The sequence below is a fragment of the Mustelus asterias genome, chromosome 5, assembly GCF_964213995.1.
Source record: "Mustelus asterias chromosome 5, sMusAst1.hap1.1, whole genome shotgun sequence".
NCBI classification, from domain to species: domain Eukaryota; kingdom Metazoa; phylum Chordata; class Chondrichthyes; order Carcharhiniformes; family Triakidae; genus Mustelus; species Mustelus asterias.
The window spans coordinates 82,931,618-82,953,908 of record NC_135805.1 but is presented as its reverse complement, the minus strand read 5'-3'; the positions used below and the strand labels follow the sequence as shown (position 1 = coordinate 82,953,908).

The 22,291-nt window shown below is 38.4% G+C and overlaps 1 protein-coding gene across 1 annotated transcript in view; it reads left to right on the top strand.

Moving 5' to 3' along the window:
• cdc5l (CDC5 cell division cycle 5-like (S. pombe)) overlaps nt 1-18,314 on the top strand; it is a 58,607-nt gene extending 40,293 nt beyond the window's left edge. The window contains exons 12-16 of the mRNA XM_078212926.1: nt 187-267; nt 545-787; nt 5,533-5,730; nt 16,617-16,829; nt 17,827-18,314. Coding sequence (XP_078069052.1) covers nt 187-267; nt 545-787; nt 5,533-5,730; nt 16,617-16,829; nt 17,827-17,934 — 843 coding nt within the window. The 3' untranslated portion in view covers nt 17,935-18,314. The remainder of the gene's footprint in view (nt 1-186; nt 268-544; nt 788-5,532; nt 5,731-16,616; nt 16,830-17,826) is intronic.
• Nucleotides 18,315-22,291: the final 3,977 nt, after the last annotated feature.

The following is a 22,291-nucleotide window of genomic DNA, read 5'->3' as shown; positions in this document are numbered from 1 at the left end:
ATATAATGCATTGTACTTGAATTTACCGAATCACGTGGCCAGTATTTGAATTCTAGAAGCTGATCTGCTCTTTATTAATGATCTGCTAATGGCTCATTGGAACCGTGCAGTATATTTAGCATGCATCTGGCTTTTAAAGGCAAATTTGTGTTTGTAAGTTTCAGATTTTCATTATTTCTTTTTCAGGCAATGAAGGATGCCGAACGTGAAAGGGAGTTAAAAAAGAGACACCAAACAGTACAGCGAAATCTTCCAAGACCAACAGAAGTGAGTATAAAACTTGCAATTTAACATTAAATATAGACAGAAAATAAACATAAACATGGAAGTGAAAACCAGTAAATTATATCCAACAGAAAGTGGAAAGGAAGACTTTCTATTAATGGAAGAATTGCACAATGAAAAGGTGGCAATAGCAGCATAATGAAGTCTATAAATAACATTTTCAGAACTTTTAAGATTAAGTATCACAAAGATAATCATGGAAATGTTCTTTCAAAATTTTAAGTTGCTGTGTATAAGCCGCATTATTGTTTAATTTTAGGTAAATGAGACCATCTTGCGACCTCTGAATGTTGAACCACCTTTGACTGAGATGCAGAAAGCTGAAGAGATGGTGAAGAAAGAAATGATTATTATGCTACACTATGACACACTTCATCATCCATATGTGGATCAGTTTGGTAAAAGAGGGAAAGGAGCAGGATCAAGCTCCAGTAATGTTGAACATATTGCTTTCCTGGAACACAATGGGTATGAAAAAATCAGTAAAGAAGACATGAAGAAGGTTTGTTCATTTTTGTATTGTTAACGGTGTTGGATGCTGGAACGTTTCATTGAGTGAATAAAACGTGGAGAGATGTGGAACAAAAAATTGACTCTTTTAACTTTGCATCTAGGAAAGAAAATAATCCAAGGGTTTTGGTGTGCTTTATTCTGAGAGAAAAACATGGAGAGCTTGATTTTTCTTTTGGGGATAAAATAATGATGAGATACACGATTCAAGACGTTAAAATACTGGTCATTAGAGATGTAGACAGGCAATTTCTTACTGTGGACAGAATAGTGGAGACAGGCTTAAAATTAATACTGCTCAGGTGGTACTTAAGATTAGAAGACACCTTTTGTACTGAATTGTGAATTTTCTAGAAAAGACATCTGAGGGTCAGTCAGCAAATTTAGAAAGGAATTAGATGATTGGTTGACAATGAGACTGCAGGCTTTGGGGATTAAAGATTATTGGGTTCACAATTTGTGTTGCTGATGTAGGGAAGGGCAGCATCACGATGTAGGGAAGGGCAGCAGTGGAGGTTATATAGGTGTTAGTGGAGGGCACCAGGTCAGGATAAACAGAAGAGATATGGAAAAGGATGAATAAACTCAGTTGTTGCTTAGTCACCTTTAAGAATTAGGAAGTAATTATGCAGAACATTTCCTCAGGCGGTTAAATGGATAGGGTGGAATTCATTATTCGGTAAATTAAGTGTGGAAGAATTAGATTTGATGAAACAAATGGATTTTTTTTCAGTTTTATGTTGCCTATTTTGCAAGACGCTGCAGAAATGAGTTAATATTTCCTCTGTGACGCTTGGCCATCAGAATATAAGCTACTTGGAACAATAGTAGAATGGAAAGAGGTTTAACTCTCATAGCTAACACAGACAAATGTGCTGATAAGCTAATCATTTTTGTATCTAACTTTGAAACCTGTTTTAAGTACTGAAAGTTTTTTTTTAAGTAAAGGTATACTTTCCATTCTGAAGTCTTTACTTGAATACAAAAGCAGGGATGTAATGCTGGAACTGTATAAACTTCTGGTTAGGCTGCAGCTGGAATTTTGTGTATAGTTCTGTTTGCCACATTTCAAGAAGGACATAATTGCACTGGAGAAAGCAGAAGAAATTTACAAGAAAGTTGCCAGGGCTTGAAAGTTGCAGCTATGAGGAAAGATTGGATAGGCTGGGGTTATTTTCCTTGGGACTGAGGAGGCTGAGGGGTGACTTAATTGAGGTATGCAAAATAATGAGGGGCAGAGAGGTCAATTAACAGGAGAGACAGATCTAAGGTGATTGGTAGAACGATTACCGAGAGGATTTGGGGAAAAAACTCTTTGCCCAGAGGGTGGTGGGTGTTTGGAATTCGCTGCCAGGTTTGGTGGTAGATGCAGAGACACTCAACTCATTTAAAAGGTACCTGGATCTGAATTTAAATTGCCGTAGCTGTAAGACATTAAAGGTGAGATTAGAAATGGCAGCTAGTTTTTATATTTTGGCTGGTGCAGACATGGTGGGCTGAATGGCCTCTTTATGTGCCATAACTTTTCTATGGTCCTATAATCTGTGCCACTGGTATAGCCTCAGCAGGCATATTGTGCCTAGTTTTGGACACCAGACTTTAAAGAGCACATCAATCCCTTGGAGAGAGGGCAGAGGAAATGTCCTAGAATTACCCGGAATGAAGGACTTCAGTTAAGCATAGAGACTGGGTTGTTCTTATCCAAGCAGAGTATTTTATGGTGGGATATGATGAGGTTTTCAAAAGCATTAAGGGTTTTGATAGAGTAAATAAGGAAAAATTGTTGCAGGCAATTTGCAAAAGAATCAGAAGCAAGATAAGATTTGTTTCATACTGAGTTGCTACGATTTGCCTGGAAATTTGATAGAAAAAAATCAATGGTATCTATTCAAACGGAGTTAGATAAATACTCTAATGCAGTTTTGGTGGAGTAACCTGGGAGAAAATGTTTCCAATGATATAAGGGACAGTAACCAGCAATTTGATCAGCAAAACGAATCAGAGGGGAGATGAGAAATGTTTTTATGCAGTGAGTTGTGATTTGGAATGCTTTATCTGAACGTATGTTGGGAGCAGATTCAATTATAACTTTCAAATGAAAATTGGATGAATATCTAAAGGGGGGAAATTGCAGGGCTATGAAGAAAGAGCAGGGGTGGAACTAATCGATTGCTCTTTCAAAGAACTGTCATAGTCATGATGGATTGATTGGCTTCGTTCTGTGCTCTCCGATTCTACGTAGACTGTCATTGCACTTTAAAGGGTTCTTGAACCAAATTAGGTAAACATTTGATTCTTGCTCCTGTGTATTGAGAGTGCCGAACTCTCAGAAAAGCACCATGCATAGCTTAAGTAATATTGAGTTAATGAAAAGCTTGGATTGATATGATTGTATGTGACATGCTTTGAATTAGACTAATAAGTGGTTCACCACTTCATTCAATTTATTAGGTCGTATCAAAAAGACATGGGTACAAAACAACCAGAGAGTTTAAAGTGTACTTGTGTCTGGAATAAGCAAAACTGTTCCTTTGTACACATTAAATATTTAGGGCCTTGAATTTTTGAATTCTTTAAACTGGTAACGATATGCCAGTCTAGCAAGTGCCATAAATAATATTTAGAAAATAATCCTTGCAACGAAATGATTAAATAGAGTTGTAAACATTGTTTCCTTACCACAAATTTGAAGTTCCTTTATGAAGCAATTTGCACGAAAAAATCTAAAATGTCAGGCACAAGTATTTCATGTGTTTTCCTAGGTGACTGACTAATATAAATATTGATCGAATTAACATTTTTTTAGTGAAAGGAGAGTTGGGGAATAATGCACTGTGGATACATTTTAGGTTATAATCAAAATGGCAACCACTGAAGGTGCACTTCCCACACGTGAAGTTGCAATCCAGGCATTGTGCCGTTTTTGCAGGAGCATTTCTATTGGGTTAGAGAGTGAGTTCCGGGGGACAGAGAGAGCATGATAGATTCTAGCTCGCAAAGGCTGAAGATCAGAGCACTGTGTAGCATGAACTTGGGAAAAGGGGATAACAAAGGCTCGGGAAAGGAGATAGCAAGAGCTCAGGAGAGGGGGCAGCAAAGACTCAGGTGACTGGGTGAATCATAGAATGATTCACCCAGTGATGGGTACTCAGGAGAGGGCGTGGTGAGGACTCAGGCAGGCTCTCGGGGAGCGAGAGGGTGGCTTTTGAAGTCCCAGGAGAGGGGACAGCAGGGGTGCAAGAGAGGGGGTGCGAGGGTCCAAATGAGATGTCACAACGTGGTCAGAAATGGGATGGGGGTGTGGTCAGCAAGAGCTGACAAAGGGAGCGGGGCAATGGCATAATTACAGCTCCTTGAGTTTCAGGGAGCAAGAGGCAGAGTGACTGGCACATTATAACTCCGAGCCAGAGAGAGTGGCAAGGCAAATGGCTGGCAATTGCTAGTTTGTGATGTTGTTACCACACCCTGGTGCAAACCAATACTGTCTTTAGTCATTTGGCTGACAGGCCTACACCAATGACATCAGCAGTGGAAAAACATGCAGTGACACCTGGCCAATAGACATCAGACATTATAGTGGATCAAATACAGTGGGTCAAAATTGTTAATCTACTATACTGCTACCCTCAATAAAAAGTGCCTTCCATATTGACTATGACACTGGTTTCAATCCACTTGGTAGGGAAAGTGCAGCTTCAGATCACTGCAAATGTCGGCCTTTTGGCTAAGACCAAGTGTCAGATCAAGCCTAAGATAGGGTGCAATGCCTTATCTTGTCAGCTTGGATCTCGTTTGTCTGCCTTGTGGAGACAGTGAATTGGTTTTAATTGGATTTCAAATCTGGTTTTTGGAGCAAGCAAGGAATGGATTTGGGTTCGCCCATTGGCTTTGTGGCTTTAAGGTTGGAGTAGAACATATAACAAAAATTTGTGTTACAATACACTAATTGTGCCACAGGATGTCAGTAATGTGTTTGTAGTCGTGTTCTATGGAGTTTGGCAAGACTAGTGCAATGAATCAATGGACCTGTATAGTCAGAAGCAGTTACTAATAAAATAGGCCTGCTCTTGTGACAAAATAATTAAGGTTCTTTTCAAATTTTCACCTGATTCACCTCTGAAAGCAGTGAAGCAGACAACAGCTCATGTATTTCTGCATTGTTGGCTTTTGATTCAAAATGCTTATTTAATATTTTAATGAATGAAATGACGAGGCATATTAGGAAAAATACAATTCAGGACCCCTCAGTATAGAGTTTCAGGTTTGGAGCTATTTGAAGTAGCACCTATTATCATCACAGAATCCCTACAGTGCAGAAGGAGGCCATTCAGCCAATCGAGTCTGCACCGACCACAATCCCACCCAGGCACTTATTCCCATAACCCCACATATTTACCCTGCTAATCCCCCTGACACTAGAGTCAATTTAGCATGGCCAATCAACCTAACCTGCACATCTTTGGACTGTGGGAGGAAACCAGAGCACCCGGAGGAAACCCACACAGACACTAGGAGAATGTGCAGAACCCACACAGACAGTGACCCGAGGCCGGAATTGAACCCAGGTCCCTGGCGCTGTGAAGCAGCAGTGCTAATCACTGTGCCACCATGCCACCCCATGCAGTATCTACAGTGCAATGTTTTAGTCTCTAAAATAGCTATTTTTCCCCCAAATTTTGGTGGTAATGTCTTTAATTGTAAGAGTTTGCAACATATTTACTGTATAATTTTTTTCAGGCAGGTGATTTGTTGACGCTGGAGATGGAGGTTGTCAAACATGGTATGGGGCATGGAGACCTTCCTATTGATGCATATAACCAGGTGTGGGAAGAATGTTACAGTCAGGTGCTGTATCTGCCTGGACAGAACAGGTACACTCGAGCCAATCTGGCTAGCAAGAAAGATCGAATAGAATCACTGGAAAAGAAGTTGGAGGTTAGTTTTCACCAGAAAGCTAATTGCTGCGCAATAAGATGGAAGGACTCTCTTTTGGTTCAAAGTTAACCCTCTCTAAAACCAGTTTCTTAGAGGATACAAGATTAGTACCATTAGATCTTTCAAACTGAGCACAATTAACTGATGGTTATCTCACTTCCAGTTCTTTATGGGCAATTGACAAAATTGCTAAATGCACGCCCTTCAAAATGATGGGGCCAAATTAATATCTATTGTACTTGCCACCAAGATTGACCGCCGAGCCCTGCTTGAAGGCAAGTTACAACAACATTTGTTAGACTTGTTTGAGTAATGAATTGCCTTGTGGCATACGTGAGCGAATTCGTCCTGTTCATTGTGACCACATATGCACAAGTTGTCCAAGACTCTTAAAGGTGATATTGCATTATGTCCTTATCTATAAAAGCTGGAAATCTGAAATAAAAGCAGAAAATGCTGGATAAACTCAGCAGCTCTGGCAGCATCTGCAGAGGGAAACTGGAAGGGTTTTATAGACCCAAAAAGTTAACTCTCTTTCTCTCCACAGATGTTTCCAGGTTTGCTGAGTTTATTCAGCATTTTCTGTTTTTATTTCCTTATTTTGGTGCCACTAAATGTGAGTTTGCCACATGGCTGTGAGCTGCTACAATCAATTCTGAGCATGTTTTTAACAGTCACAATGGAGAATCCGCAAAAACTATAAGCAAACTGCATTTGATAGCAACACTGTGGCTATGTACTTAGTTGTCATTGCGGACCTGCTCATTAAAGCTTCACTGAAGGAAACCATAGACACTTGCGCTGTGCCAGTACATTATGGGAAAAGAGTGGGGGGGGGGGGGGGGGGGGAGGAGAACAAGTGGTAATGTCACTGGAATGTCACTGCTAACCGGGGCATCAAGGTGGCACAGTGGTTAGCACTGCTGCCTCAGCGCCAGGGACTCAGGTTTGATTCTCGGCTTGGGTGACTGTCTGTCTGTAGTCTGCACATTCTCCCATGTCTGTGTGGGCTTCCTCCGTGGCCACGCTAAATTCTCCCTCAGTGTACCTGAACAAGCGCCGGAGTGTGGCGACTTTGAGATTGTCACAGTAACTTCATTGCAGTGTTAATGTAAGCCTACTTGTGACACTTATAAATAATCACTTACCTTTTTCTCATGCAGTACAAATTGTTGCTCCGTTTGAAACTTGGCATTCTTGCATCTGTCCAGATGAGTGCAAGATGAAAAACTTCAACAACATTTTTTCAACTATACTGAAGTTGTGTCCTCTACCAAGTGAAGATTTTAAAGTTATATGGTGCAATTGCATAAATATCCATCAGAGGGAGTAGTAACAAAATTAATATTATTTAAGGATAAGCTCCTGATTAAAATATAGTTGATCAGCAAGGTAGATCATGTGCTGGTGGTAAAGGAATCAAGCTAGAAATACTGTCGACAGAGCAAGTACTATTCAGTTATATTCCAAATCCATTTGAAGCAAGCTCGCACAATCTCTTAAAGCTATGGTCATTTTGAAAATTGTGGACATCTCAATCTTTTTATTTTCATAAGATTCCCAGACAGTGAAATGAACATTAGTTGCAAGAGTGGAGTTGTTGCCGTTGTTCTCATCTGTTGTTGGAGTTTTTAATTTGATAGAATCCCTGCAAAAGGAGGCCATTTGGCCCATCGAATCTGCTCTGACTATCTGACAAAGTATCTTGCCCAAGCCTTCTCCCCCATCCTATCCCCGTAACCCCACACATTTACCATGGCTAATCCATCTGACCTATGTAGCTTGGTACACCAAGGGAAAATTTAGCATGGCCAATGCAACCTGCACATCTTTGGAGTGTGAGAGGGAACCAGAGCACCTGGAGGAAACCCACGCAGACATGGGGAGAACATGCAAACTCCACTCAGTCAGTCACCCAAGGCCAGAATTGAATCCAGGTCCCTAGCACTGTGAGGGCAGCAGTGCTAACCACTGTCACTGTGTCGCCCCAAGAATTAATTATATGTTAAATATGTTAGACCAGATATTGTGATCTGAGTGAATGAACAGAGCTAACTGTTCGTTGCACTTGGACTGACCCACTATCTGTGGAATTTTGCACTGTAAACTGCAGTGATTAGAAAGGCGTTTCAACATAGTTCCATCCTCAGAGAGCTGGACCTGTGAACAGGGCAAGCATCTGTGTATCTCCTTAACCAATTAGGTGAATAACCATTAACGAACGACTGAATCTAAACCAGGAAGTGTAAGTTGAATAGTTAATTCAACGATAAATCATCAACATGAAACAAAATATAGAGGGTAAGATGGGATACGAGAGAGATAAAAGATGGGAAGAAAATGTTTTTAAAAATAAAATCTTATTTTCTTCAAGTACCTGAGAGGTTGTTTGACAGAAATTAAGACTTAACATGCCATTAAAAATTTACTTAACATGCCATTTAAAAATTTAAATCTCTGCATTAAGTAGGTTACAGCAACTTCACACTGTTGCATGTGTTTCAATGCCAATTCTCTCGGTGAAATGTTGTTGCAGTAAAACCTCTGCAGGAGCAGGGCAACTCAGTCGGCAACTTCCTGTTACTGTATTTAACCGTGCATGAACACTTGCCAGAAGTTGCTGTCTGATTTCCTGGTAGCCTTAAATTGTTTGTGCTGTAAAGTTGGAGTAAAAATTGTAAAAATCAATATTTATGTTACCCAAATCTTTTCAATATTAGCATTCATATAATTTCTCATTGAATCAGTGGCAAATTACCTTTATATAGGTAAGCAGGGACAGAGTGTAACATAGCAAAATTTGCGGATGATACTAGAATAGGTGGGAAAGCGCAGCAATGAAGAGGATATAAAGATTTTACAGATGGATATAGACAGACTAGGCGAATGGGTGAAAATTTGGCAGATGGAATTCAATGTGGATAAGTGTGAGGTTATCCATTTTTGCTGAAAGAATAGGCAAATTATTACTTAAATGGAAAGCAGATTCAAAAACCGTCTGGGCAGAGGGATCTGGGTGTCTGCTCATGAATCGCAGAAAGTCAGTATGTAGGTACGGCATGTAATGAAAAAGGCAAATGGGATGTTAGCATTTATTGCAAACAGACTGGAGTATAAAAGTAGAGAAGTGTTGTTGCAATTGTATAGTGTGTTGATGAGACCGCGTCTGGAGTATTGTCTCCAGTTTTGGTCTCCTTATTTGAAGGATGTGATGGCATTAGAGGCAGTTCAGAGGAGGTTCACCAGATTGATTCCAGGAATGAAAGGGTTGACGTTTGAGGAGAGATTAAACAGTTTGGGCTTATATCCGTTGGAATATAAAAGGATGAGAGGGAATCTAATCAAGATATAGAAAATAATAAAAGGGATTGATAGAGTAAATGTAGACCAAATGGTTCCCCTTGTGGGGCACTCTAGAACAAGGGTCACAGGTATAGGTTGGCAGGGAGTAGATGTAAAACTGAGATGAGAAACTACTTCTCTCAAAGGGTGGTGAATTTGTGTAACTCGCTGCCCCATAGCGCAGTGGAGACTAAGTCATTAAATGGTTTCAAGAAGGAGATAGATATATTTCTGATTTTTAAAAATGGGTTAAAGGGATATGGGGAACAGCTAGGGAGGTGGATTTGGGACCAGGGAGAGCTCAGCCATGATCTAATTGAATGGTGGAGCAGGCTCGAATGGCTGAATTTGTCTACTTCTGCTCCCAATTCCATGTTCCTAATGTAAAGACACCAATTTAGAATGCAGTATCTTACAATATATTCTTCTGGATAAGTAACATTGCACTTAAGTTTGTTGATGGTTTGTTTTCTAATTTTCTAAAAATTTGGCTTTTTTGGAAGTATTTTATCAGTTAGTAAGAGAACTTTTCTCAGCTGAACTACAAATTTTCTTGTTCTGGCAGCAAATATTTATGATGTGGAGATGCCGGCGTTGGACTGAGGTAAACACAGTAAGAAGTCTAACAACACCAGGTTAAAGTCCAACAGGTTTATTTGGTAGCAAAAGCCACTAGCTTTCAGAACAGGCTGTTCCTTCGTCAGGTGGGTGGGAGTTCTGATCACAAAGAGGGCACAAAGACACAAACTCAATTTACATGAATAATGATTGGAATGCGAAACATTGATACGGATGCCATCATCTCACATGAGAACACCATCCACCAGGTACACGGTACATACTCTTGCAACTCGGCCAACGTTGTCTACCTGATACGCTGCAGGAAAGGATGTCCCGAGGCATGGTACATTGGGGAAACCATGCAGACGCTACGACAACAGATGAATGAACACCGCTCGACAATCACCAGGCAAGACTGTTCTCTTCCTGTTGGGGAGCACTTCAGCGGTCACGGGCGTTCGGCCTCTGATCTCCGGGTGGGTGTTCTCCAAGGCAGCCTTCACAACGCACGACAGCGCAGAGTCGCTGAGCAGAGACTGATAGCCAGGTTCCGCACACATGAGGATGGCCTCAACGGGGATATTGGGTTCATGTCACACTATCTGTAACCCCCACAACTTGCCTGGATGTGCAAAATCTCACTAGCTGTCCTGTCTGGAGACAATACACATCTCTTTAACCTGTGCTTAATGCTCCCTCCACTCACATTGTCTGTACCTTTAAGACTTGATTAGCTGTGGAGATTCGCATTCCAATCATTATTCATGTAAATTGAGTTTGTGTCTTTGTGCCCTCTTTGTGATCAGAACTCCCACCCACCTGACGAAGGAACAGCCTGTTCCGAAAGCTAGTGGCTTTTGCTACCAAATAAACCTGTTGGACTTTAACCTGGTGTTAGACTTCTTACTGAGCAAATATTTAACCAATGGCTGAAGTTCTGCATCACAATGATAATGTTTGATTAAATTTATTTTTACATTTATGAACACTATTTTAAACTAAAGCGCTGGGAAGATGTAGGTCAGTCATTCTCTAGAAAAAAGAGTTTAAAACTTTTTTGATCCATGTCCTTTGTTAAACTTTTATAAATAATTAATATGACAGAATTGCATGGTTCATTAGTTTTTCTAAAAACTGCATTATAAATCTATTTTTGAAAGATCATAGATTGAGATTTTGTTTGAAAAAAAAGCCAGTTTTGAAGATTGCATATGTATGAATCCTTTAGAGTTAACTGATTTGCCTGTCTTACTGAAGATATAAGCTGCTTATTAATCCCCTGTGAGCCTCTGTGTATTGGTTTAGAAAAAATTTTTGAACAGAGTGTACACTGAAGGCAATGGAAGATCTAAGCTTGCAATATGTTTGGTTGGGAAACTTCTCCAAAGGGTGAAATACAGCTGTAGTATTTCCGATTGCTCTTAAATTCTAGTGAGCACCTGCTGATTATGTTAATTCCATCCATTTATCAATTGAATCAAGTGATTAACATTATTTGAAAGTCAAAATTTGCAGGCAATTAGATTATCAACATGTTTTATTGTGTTGTATGCTATGTGCTCTGCCATAGTATAATCTGTTTAAAAATTCACTCTATCATGTCAGTGCCTAGGTCAACATTTTATTTTCATTAAAACCAAAATGCTGGAAAAACTCATGAGGCCTGGCAGCATCTATGGGGATAGAAACAGTTAATGTTTCGAGCCCAATATGATTCTTCAGTTCCAATTTAAAAAGTCCATATTGGACTCCAACATTAACTCTGGGTTTGGCAGCAACAGTGCATAGAGAAACAATGAGCTTTTCCAACCCTTTGTTTTTATTCCACAGTATTTTGCTTTTATTTTTCCTTGGTCCTTGACCTATCATTATTTTAAGAATTGCTTATAATGTATTTTAGTGATTCCCATTGTGCATGTTGTACACATGGTTATGCATATTGCGTGAAGCACAATTTCCATAGTATGCACAGTTTCACACTTGGTATTTTTCAGTGTATTTGTTAAGAGAATAGAGATCTTGTTATTCATAAAGTCTAAAGCTGTTTTTATATTAAGTTTGGTAGGTGATCAAGCTACCTTCTAATATACAAATCCAATGTAAAGTTGCTGGATTCGCTAACACAGTATGTAGAACCGCACATCATACCAGCATCTCTCTCACTCACCTGAAAGAAATTTTATAACATCTGGAGACAATTTTACTAATTGTTGTACTTTCTATTGCATACTGTAGTTCTAGATGGTTAGTGTCTGTTATAATAGCACAAAACATTGACCTTTTCAGGAGAAGCCCACTATTATGATGTCCATCCAAAGAAAAATAACATGAACGGACCCTCTAATCTATCAAGTCCACTACATTCAGACATGGCACACTAATGTTTTTAGTAAAACTAAAAGGCCTATAATAATCAATTTTTGAAACTGCAATGTGCTCCAAAAACCCTCTATTGACTACATTTAAAATAGAAGCAATATGAAAGGGGAAGCCACTCCTGGTCTATGATGTTGGCAATATTTAATTCTGACTCTTTTTCATTAACTATATTAAAACATGCCAGCACTTTTAGTCTCAAAGGTGGTTCCATTTGAAATACAGGAATACGGTAAACTACTGAATTTTAGAGATAGTAGAGAGCTGACCGTAAATATGACCCAATTGTCCCCTTGGTTTAGAGACAATACTTTCCTCTGAAGATCGTGAGTTTATGATCCATTTCCTAACTTGATCAGATTTTTTCAGTAATAACATGGCATTTTTTACGTCCACTAAGAGACTTTATTTTATTGTCATGTCTAACATATCTGACCCAAACAATACAGTGCTGATTGATGCTGCATTATTGAAGGCAGCGTGTTTTAATGTTGAAGATTACATAGCATTACTCGAAGAGCAGAATAATTCTCCCACTGTCCTGGTCAACATTTATTCTTCCAACCAAAAATAACAACAAATGGTTATCTAGGTGTTTTTAATTTCTGTTTGTCGGATCTTGCCTTGTACAACTTGGCAGCTGTTTTTGCCTACATTTCAAAGATGGTTCAAAAGTTGTGTAGCTGTTTATGATGCCTTGCGATTATGATGGGCACAATATAAATGCGTGTTTGATTCTTTCCAAATATGTTAAAGCTTGTAAAATCAATTTTGTTACTTCAATTTCACTATGTGGGGAAGTGCTGATGATTTTGTGAGAGGTGCACATACTATAACCTATCTAAATACAAGATACTGTTTAAATTTCAATATAACATGTTTGAGAATAAGAAGTGATGTTAGACATTTGCAAGAATTACACTTACCAGTAGCTATCCAGAAGGGTGCAGCATTGGTCTATTTCTGATTAAGCCCTATTTTTAAACCAGAACTTTATCCCAGTGCAGAATAAATAAGATAGTTGAAAATAATGATTTGCCTGCAGATGAAGGTTTGTGCATTTTTTCATTGTTAGTGCTTGGTCCTTGCTTATAAAAACTAGTTAGAATGTACAAAGCTGAATGTGAATCTAAATGCTAAATTTCTTGCCCTACCAAACTTCACAGTTATGTGTTTAATTTGGGTTAGTTCGTTTGGCTTCGGTTGTTAAATATTAGTTACTCAAAATGTTTAAATTTTTAGTATTGAAGCGTAGAACTGGCAATAGGGCATTTTTAAACCCATTGCTGGACTGATCATGCAAGCCAACATGCAACAAGAATCCTTCAATGTGCACCAAGGCATTTGGCTTGTATTTCTGGCAAAAAAGTGTTATATTTTATAATCTGTTTTAACAGCCTCCCTTTCTATTATTTTAGGATAGTCTTGCTGTTTCATAGTGTACAATTATTAGTTCTACAACAAAAATGAATGGCAAGAATCGTAATACAGAGTAAGCATTTGGAGCAATGTTTCTTTTTTTAAATTCCATTTTTGGTTGAAAAAATAAGCACAACAGGATTGCAAGGGTAGCATGTTTTATTTATATCAGTATGGATAAGTTTCAGTTAATCAAGGAAGTTATTCACAAAGGGTGGATTTGTTTAAAATATCTTGGCAGGGAAAAGTGGGAAGTAGGTTGGAAATCATTCACACGGGTAGTTCTGAGAATCAGGCAGTAGCAGTTCCATTCAGAGAATTTACGCTGCTTCTATTGGTATTAAAAACAGCTGCGGACCATATTTCAGTAAAGTTTTAAGTTTGTCAGTACACTACAAATCGAAGGTGTGCATTACTTAATCCTTTTGTGAGTTGACGACATGAAATAGTCATGGCAGTAAAGGACAACTACTAAAGTCAGTTTTTTAATGTCCCATATTTATCCATAATTTAATTCTAGTAAATGTTTTTAGCTCCCTCATTCCAGTCTCCTAAGCTACATTATTGTGAATGTCAAAGCTCTGGCTGCCATTTTGAATCAAAACAGTGACTAAAGATTATAGCTGGTGAAGTGGGCTGGAATAAAGTCTGAAAATCCAACATAATTAATGATTTTGAGACAGTTTTACCACCTCCATCATACTCCTTTTCACTAAAAAATTTAAAAAACCATTTTGAAGCAAGTGAAATTGCGAATGGCTCAATTCCTGATTAGGCACAGTGGTAGGAAATGTATTTTTATTTAAAAGCCTCAAACTTTCAGGTACAGCTTGTATGACAAGGAGAAATGGATGTGCCTCTTCTGTTGTTTCTTTTGTAATGGTTTGTACAGCTACTTAAATGTAATGCACAGCTATATATTGTGTGACTTAAACAATATTGAAAAAAGAGGAATTTGAACAGCTTGGTATTGTTTGAAGACTTTTCTTCTACACTGCTGTTTTACCAGATGAAATTACCTAACTTCAGGGTGATTAAACATTTTCTTTCAAAATAGGCATATTTGATAGAGATATAAAAATGAATGCATTTATAAAAATAAACAAAATAAAGGATCCCTTTTAAATCCTATCAACTAAATCACTGTATTGTCTAAAAAAGTTACATATTCGTAGACCTCTATGCATCTGTTACTTTTGAGATATTGGGGTAGATGTTAATTTAGGGACCCTTTTATCAGTTTATTTTAATGTAATCATAATCTATTCTAATCAGAAATCCAGTGCATTGAGAAATCTTCATATAATTTATTATTTCAGATATAAACATGAACACTTTTAGAACTGAGGGTAAAATAGTATTTTAACAAGTTAATTAATGGTCCACCACTATCTGTCCCTTCAAACCCCATATTATTGCCGCCACCAATACTGCCTTTATCCATCTCTGCAAAACCCCAACTCCATGTTGACCTTGCTATCCCACTATTGTACCTGAAAGAATTATCCATGATACATTGCCTTCGAAGTAGATTGGTCCAAAATTTTCCTTGCCAGCCTCTCTACCAATTGAACTTGTCCAAATCCTGTTACCCATATCTATCCTGTATTAAAACCTATTCCCCTTATCACTTCTCTCCTCATGAACATTAACTGCTACCTACAGGGTTGAAGTTGACCTTGGAGTCAAACATGACAATAAAGATGCATACTCTTTGTGCTTTGTTTGTGGAAATTGCCAAAAATGGGGAGAGAGTTGGATGGTAAGGTTTGAAGGTTTAGGAGAACCAAATGTGATAACTTCAGTCTTGCTAATTTTGTGCCAAAGGAAATTTTAGTCTATCAAGGACTTAATTTAGGATTAAGCAAATAAATAGCTAAGTGTTACTTGAGATGAATGGTGATGAAGAAGTGAAGTTGGATTTTCTCAGCATAATATGGAATTCACTCCAGTCTTATGAATATGGACTTGGGGCACATCAGGTGTGATTGCAAAGCATAATCAACAGGAAATGTGTCATTGGATTGAAATAATGCTTTCTTGTTCACTCAGCTTTTCTGATTCCGGTTGCTTTTGTAGTCTCCCATCTCTGCCCTACTTTTAGCTGCATAATCTTCAGCCATGTTGTTATCTCTAAAATATTGTACATAAGCACCTTTGGTGTATTACTGCTCTCTTCCTCACTTGATAATTTTCCTCTTAAATATTACTTTTGGTTATCACCCCTTAACTGCCTACTTTCATTTTAAGACCTCCAGTTATTTTCTTACCTTTATGAAGTGCATTTGAATCTTTAACCTTATATAGTATTTATTGCCCATCCTAGTTCCCTTAAGAGCATTAAACATCAACTACATAGTGCACAACTCTAATCAAATCTAGGCTGGACAGAATAGGAGTGTCAAAGTTTATTTGGCTGAAAATATAGCAGGTTTCTGTGACAGTGGCCGTTTTCTAGTGAGAGCCCATAACTTCTGCCGATTTATTGAAGCTAATTTGAAAACTTTCCTCGAGATTTAAACTCATGACTTTCATGATGCTAGCCCAGTGCCATAACCACTAGGCTACTGTACCTTCTGCAACATTGAATGTCATAAACAAGTTCAATTAGGATGTCGATCAGCTAAAAGACAGTTTATGAATTTTGATGTTGTATCTGTGCCCCAATTTCTCAAGAGACTTCCCTAAAATAATTTCGCCACTGTTCATATTCTAACCTCGTGCACTTGATAATGTCCAAGTTTGCATTGGCATCTATGATTTGCTTTGAATCAGTCAGAATACGTTTGTCGTTTTAGCTGTCCTTGTTCATAAATAGTATTAAGTTTGTACATGGAAAGTGCCTGACACGCCTTCATCTTCGTAATCCTTTGTGCTGGAACTTACCAGGTGTCTTTTGACAAAGATTAAGGATAAAATGAACTTTGAATATGTGTTTACTAAACCAAACTTGGATGTTATTTTGGAATAACGCAAGGCCAAAATATCTCAAAATTAGCGCAAAGTCATGTACAGTTTGTGGGGGGGGTAATGCTACAGTTGATCTCTGAGGGGGGGGTAATGCTACAGTTGATCTCTGAGGGGGGGGTAATGCTGCAGTTGATCTCTGATGACCGCTCTTTATTTAATCCTAAAAACTGCTGGGCAACTTTTTAAAGTCATGTAAGCAACAATTTTTCTTATTATAGACCAACAGAAATCATATGACCACAGAAGCAAAACAGGCAGCAAAAATGGAGAAAAAACTCAAGATATTGCTTGGAGGATATCAGTCACGTGCTACAGGCCTCATGAAACAGTTGAGCGATCTCTGGGATCAGATTGAGCAGGCACACCTGGAATTATGTACCTTTGAAGAATTGAAGAAGCATGAAGATATTGCTATCCCAAGGAGACAAGAGGTATTTTTTTTTACAATCGTTGCTTATTTGAGTTTTTCAGAATCAGTAGATTTTTTTTGATTTTTTAAAATTCGGTATCGAGCACTTGCCACAACGGAATGTTTTAAAATTCATGATATGATCATTTTCATATGGAATAGTAATATAGCAAGTTGAAATATTAGTTTTGAAACCTGAGAGCAAAACATAATATGTAGCTTTAACAAAAAAGTTAATTCAGCAACTGGAAAACACATGTTCACCTCTTCTCAGTAGAAAATATGTTTCATTCATAAGGTACAAGCATCAGTAAAATTTAGATTGTGGTACCCCTGTTTTCACCCTGAAGTATTCAGCTCTACATTTCATGCAGACTAACCTATCTTTGGAAGGATAAGTTGGGGCGTGGTGATGGTGGCAGAGAAAGAAAGCATGTACTGTAGAAAACAATAATTGCAGATTCTATCTTGCATTTTTTTTAAATATTGAAGAAATTAATTTGGCAGCTTTAGCAATATTAGGTAGAATACTCCTCCTCCATCTGAAGAAATATGGTGTTGCACTTAGCGCAGTAGTCATATGAAAGAATTGGAGAACAAATTCTGAATTAGAGAAATTTCCTACCTACTACTGAAGAATTATTCATTGGGCTACATTTGATTAAAAGCTCAGCTACTGCACTTGTATTTTTTTGTGTCAACTCACTTTATAGTCAATTGGACCCAATCCTATTATTACTTATTTATCGTTGATAGGATACATTTTTCATAAGTAATATGAATGATTTTTTCTGCAGCTGCCAAAATCTCTAGGAAAGTTTGGCAGAGCATTTTGTGTTATGCCATCTTTCACTAGGTAATTTTAAAAGTTGTAGTGAAGCTTATTCTATAAATGTTTTCTGACTTTCAAAAGGATTGTTCCATAAATGAACAAATGAATTGAATTTCTAATCTTGTCAGTTCGTAAAAAATCATTTGATTTATTTATTTGCTGTATCCTTTCCTAACTCCAAATTCAGTCTTTGAGAGAAGATGTTGCGCGACAACAGGAGAGAGAGAAGGAACTCCAGCAAAGGTACGCAGATCTGCTTCTGGAAAAAGAAGGACTTGCAACAGCCAAGTATTGAAAATGGAACAACCTCTGCTCTGCATGCATTTCACATTGCTCTGTACAGTGAACTCCATTTAAACAGTATTTTCTGTTACAATAATGGATAGAAAGGAAACTTCAGAAATGTCACCCCATGCAAATTGTGCTTAGCATTTTGCTGTAGTATATATGGACCCTTTGTATATTCCACATGAGAACGTAAGTAATATATGGAGTAAAGTTCCTGTTTGTCAGTACTGCAAGAAAACAACGTTAAGCTGATCTGCTGTCAAAGCTTCAACAGTCAAATAAATATTTTCCGAACATTTCTTAATTGTATGTTAAACTTATGAAAGGGTGATTTGTACTGTGGTTTGAGTAATATTCTAATAAAATGTGAAATTTGTTTAATCTTTGTATAGATGGTATTTCCTTTTTATTTTGAAAGTAACTAAATCTGTGTACATAAAACCCGAATGTTAAATTATTGTAGTGCTTGCTATTAAAATTTTGGGTTTAGGATTTGAACTTTGAAGTAATGCACTTCGGAAGCTCCAATCTTGATACATTTTAGACTCCTCCAGATTGGAAAACAGCAAATGTGACGCCACTGTTTAAAAAAGGAGGTAGACAAAAGGCGGGTAACTATAGGCTGGTTAGCTTAACTTCTGTAATAGGGAAAATGCTTGAATCTATCATCAAGGAAGAAATAGTGAGACATCTGGATATAAATTGTCGCCTTGGGAAGACGCGGCATGGGTTCATGAAGGCCAGGTCATGTTTGACTAATTTGGTGGAATTCTTTGAGAACATTATGTGCGTAGTGGATAATGGGGAGGATGTGATGTGTCTGGATTTCCAGAAGGCATTTGACAAGGTGCCGCACCAAAGGCTACTGCATGAGATAAAAGTGCACGGTGTTACAGGTAATGTATTAGCATGGATAGAGGATTGGTTAACTAACAGAAAGCAAAGAGTGGAAGTAAATGAGTGTTTTTCTGGTTGGTGATCAGTGACTAGTGGTGTGCCTCAGGGATCAGTGTGGGGACTGCAATTGTTTACAATTTACATGAATGATTTGTAGTTGGGGACCAAGTGTAGTGTGTCAAAATTCACAGATGACTCTAAGATGAGTGGCAGAGCAAAGTGTGCAGAGGTTGCTGAAAGTCTGCACAGGGATATACATAGTCTAAGTGAGTGGCCAAGGGTCTGGCAGATGGAGTACAATGTTGGTAAATGCGAGGTCATCCATTTTGGTAGGAATAACAGCAAAATGGACGATTATTTAAATGCTTAAAAAAATGCAGCATGCTGCTGTGCAGAGGGACCTGGGTGTCTTTGTGCATGAATCACAAAAAGTTGGTTTGCAGGTGCAGCAGGTAATTAAGAAGGCAAATGGAATTTTGTCCTTTATTGCAAGAGGGATGGAGTTTAAAAACTGCGAGGTTCTGTTGCAGCTGTATAAGGTGCTGGTGAGAGGATTGTATGCAGTTTTAGTATTCTTACTTGAGAAATGATATACTGGCACTGGAGGGGGTACAGAGGAGATTCACTAGGTTGATTCCGGACTTGAGAGGGTTGGCTTATGAGGAGAGACTGAGTAGACTGAGGCTATACTCATTGGAATTCAGAAGAATGAGGGGAGATCTTATGGTAACCTATATGATTATGAAGAGAATAGATAAGATAGAAACAGGGAAGTTGTTTCCACTGACAGGTGAAACTAGAGCTACGGGGCATGGCCTCAAAATAAGGGGGAGCAGATTAGGATTGAGTTGAGGAGGAACTTCTTCACACAAAGAGTTGTGGATCTGTGTAATTCCCTGCCCAGTGAAGCAGTTGAGGCTACCTCATTGAATGTTTTTAAGGCAAGGATAGATAAATTTTTGAACAGTAAAGGAATTAAGGGTTATGGTGAGCGGGCAGGTAAGTTGAGCTGAGTCCACGAAAAGATCAGCCATGATCTTACTGAATGGCAGAGCAGGCTTGAGGGGCCAGATGGCCTACTCCTGCTCCTAATTCTTAATGTTCTTATTAAACAACGGAGAATGATGTTCTACTAGATGGATCGGTGGAGGTCCCCCATGCTAAATTGCACAAATACATGATCGTGAATACGCAGGGTTTTGTCACAGACATTTCGAGAAATTTCTGACTTGAAATAATCTAACACAGAGCAACAACGATATTTTTTGAATATGTCCCATTATATTAAAAGCACACTTACAGATATCCTTTTCCATCAGTGTTTTTGGCTTTGGATTACTTGTAAACATTCAGTCTAAGCTTTTCCCGATCCACTTTATTGCTGAAGTCTTACTTGGGGATCAACTGAAAAAAACGTTTAGGCAGGAATGGTAGCATAGTGGTAACGTAATGGAGGGACAAGTAATTCAGGCTAATCTGGGGATACAGATTCAAATCTTGCCATAGCAGCAGTTGGAATTTGAATTCAATTAATAAAATAAACCTGGAACTTTAAGAAAGCTAATCTCAGTATGGTGACCATGACCATTGTTAAAGGGGAGCCAGTGGCTTAGTAGTATTCTGGTTGTATCACAGCTTGGTATGACTCCTGCTCTGCCCAAAACCGCACGGAACTACAAAAGGTCGTGAATGTAGCCCAATCCATCATACAAACCAGCCTCCCATCCACTGACTCTGTCTACACTTCCCTCTGCCTTGACAAAGCAGCCAGCATAATTAAGGACCTCCAAGTGCCCTGCACATTCTCTCTTCCACCTTCTTCCGTCGGGAAAACGATACAAAAGTCTGAGGTCACATACCAACCAACTCAAGAACAGCTTCTTCCCTGCTGCTGGCAGACTCTCGAATGGAATTATCCTGCATTAAGTTGATATTTCTCTACACCCCAGCTATGACTATAACACTACATTCTGCGCTTTCTAGTTTCCTTCTCTATGAATGGTATGTTTTGTCTGTATAGCGTGTAAGAAACAATACTTTTCATTGTATGTTAATAAATCAAATCAAGTATTGTCACTAGTAGTAATCCAGGGTCCCATGGTAATGCTGTCTTAATAGCTGAGTTTGAATCCCATCAGGATAGATGGTGAGATTTGATTTTTAAAAATCTGGGAAAAAATTATGATCACCAAAAGGCACGTCCCGCATGCACCAAAACGGACCCACCAATCACTGAATCAACTTGGTCTCCAAACCCCGCTTCCCTATTGGCATTCATGAGTGAGATGTCTCCTATAATCTGGAGCATATAAAGTACTGATATATTTTGCTGAGCAAGGATCTACAAGTATTTTTGTAATGATCCAACTCAGTATCTGTCCACAACTAAGAGCCACACAATTTGAACAAATTGAGTGCTGTATTTGAATGCAACAACTTTTGCCTTCACCAGAGTAAAATGTTCAGAGGCGTGTCCAAAGATTCCTCAGATCAGTCGAAGTCTGGTGTCTTATTGCGATCATTTTGTTGCAACCCTAGAGTCAGGTGCTTGAATTCCTGTTCTTCATCTATGTAATTTTTGCAAAGCATTCAACAAAGTTCGGAGGTGACATTGAAACATGCACATATATTGTCCAGAAATTGCTTAGCACAATGAGCGATACACAAGAAGGGTGGGCGAAGGTACTCGGAGTGGATCAACCCTATATTATAGTTTTCAAGCCTCTTTACATTGAGGCATAGGAATCCATGCATGTTCAAGGAGACAGGATTTATAGACCAATGGGGTGTAGTTTCATGATTAGAGCATCTATGTATTGGACCAAGTTGAATCCAGGAAGGTCAGCAAGAAATTGAGTAATTCATAATGAAATGTGCATCTGTCAAAATGTTTTTTAATCAATTTTTTAATCTTGGAAATGATGCAACAATGTTAAAAATATCCATTCAGGGTCAAATCAGTTTTGTCAAAGGGATATTAGTATTCCAAATACATAAACGGTTCTCATTTGGATGAATCCTCACATACCATAATTATTTTAACTTATTTTCCTGTTCTGCTGAATCAATTGTTAATACAGTTTTTTAAAAAAATTACTTGAACATTACATTCTTCTGGGAAAAAAGCAATTTAGTGTTATATGGATGATGCAAATGAAAAAGCAAATTATACACTTCATTCACAATAAGAAGTCTTAACACCAGGCTAAAGTCCAACAGGTTTATTTGGCAGCATAAGCTTTCAGAGCACTGCCCCGTCATCAGGTGAGTGGACAGTTGGGTTCACAAACAGGGCACATATAGACACAGACTCAATTATAAGATAATGGTTGGAATACAAGTCTTAACAGGTAATCAAGTCTTTACAGGAGCAGACAATGTGAGTTAAGAGAGGGTTAAGCACAGGTTAAAGAGGTGTGAATTGTCTCAAGCCAGGACGCTTAGTAAGATTTTGCAAGTCCAGGCAA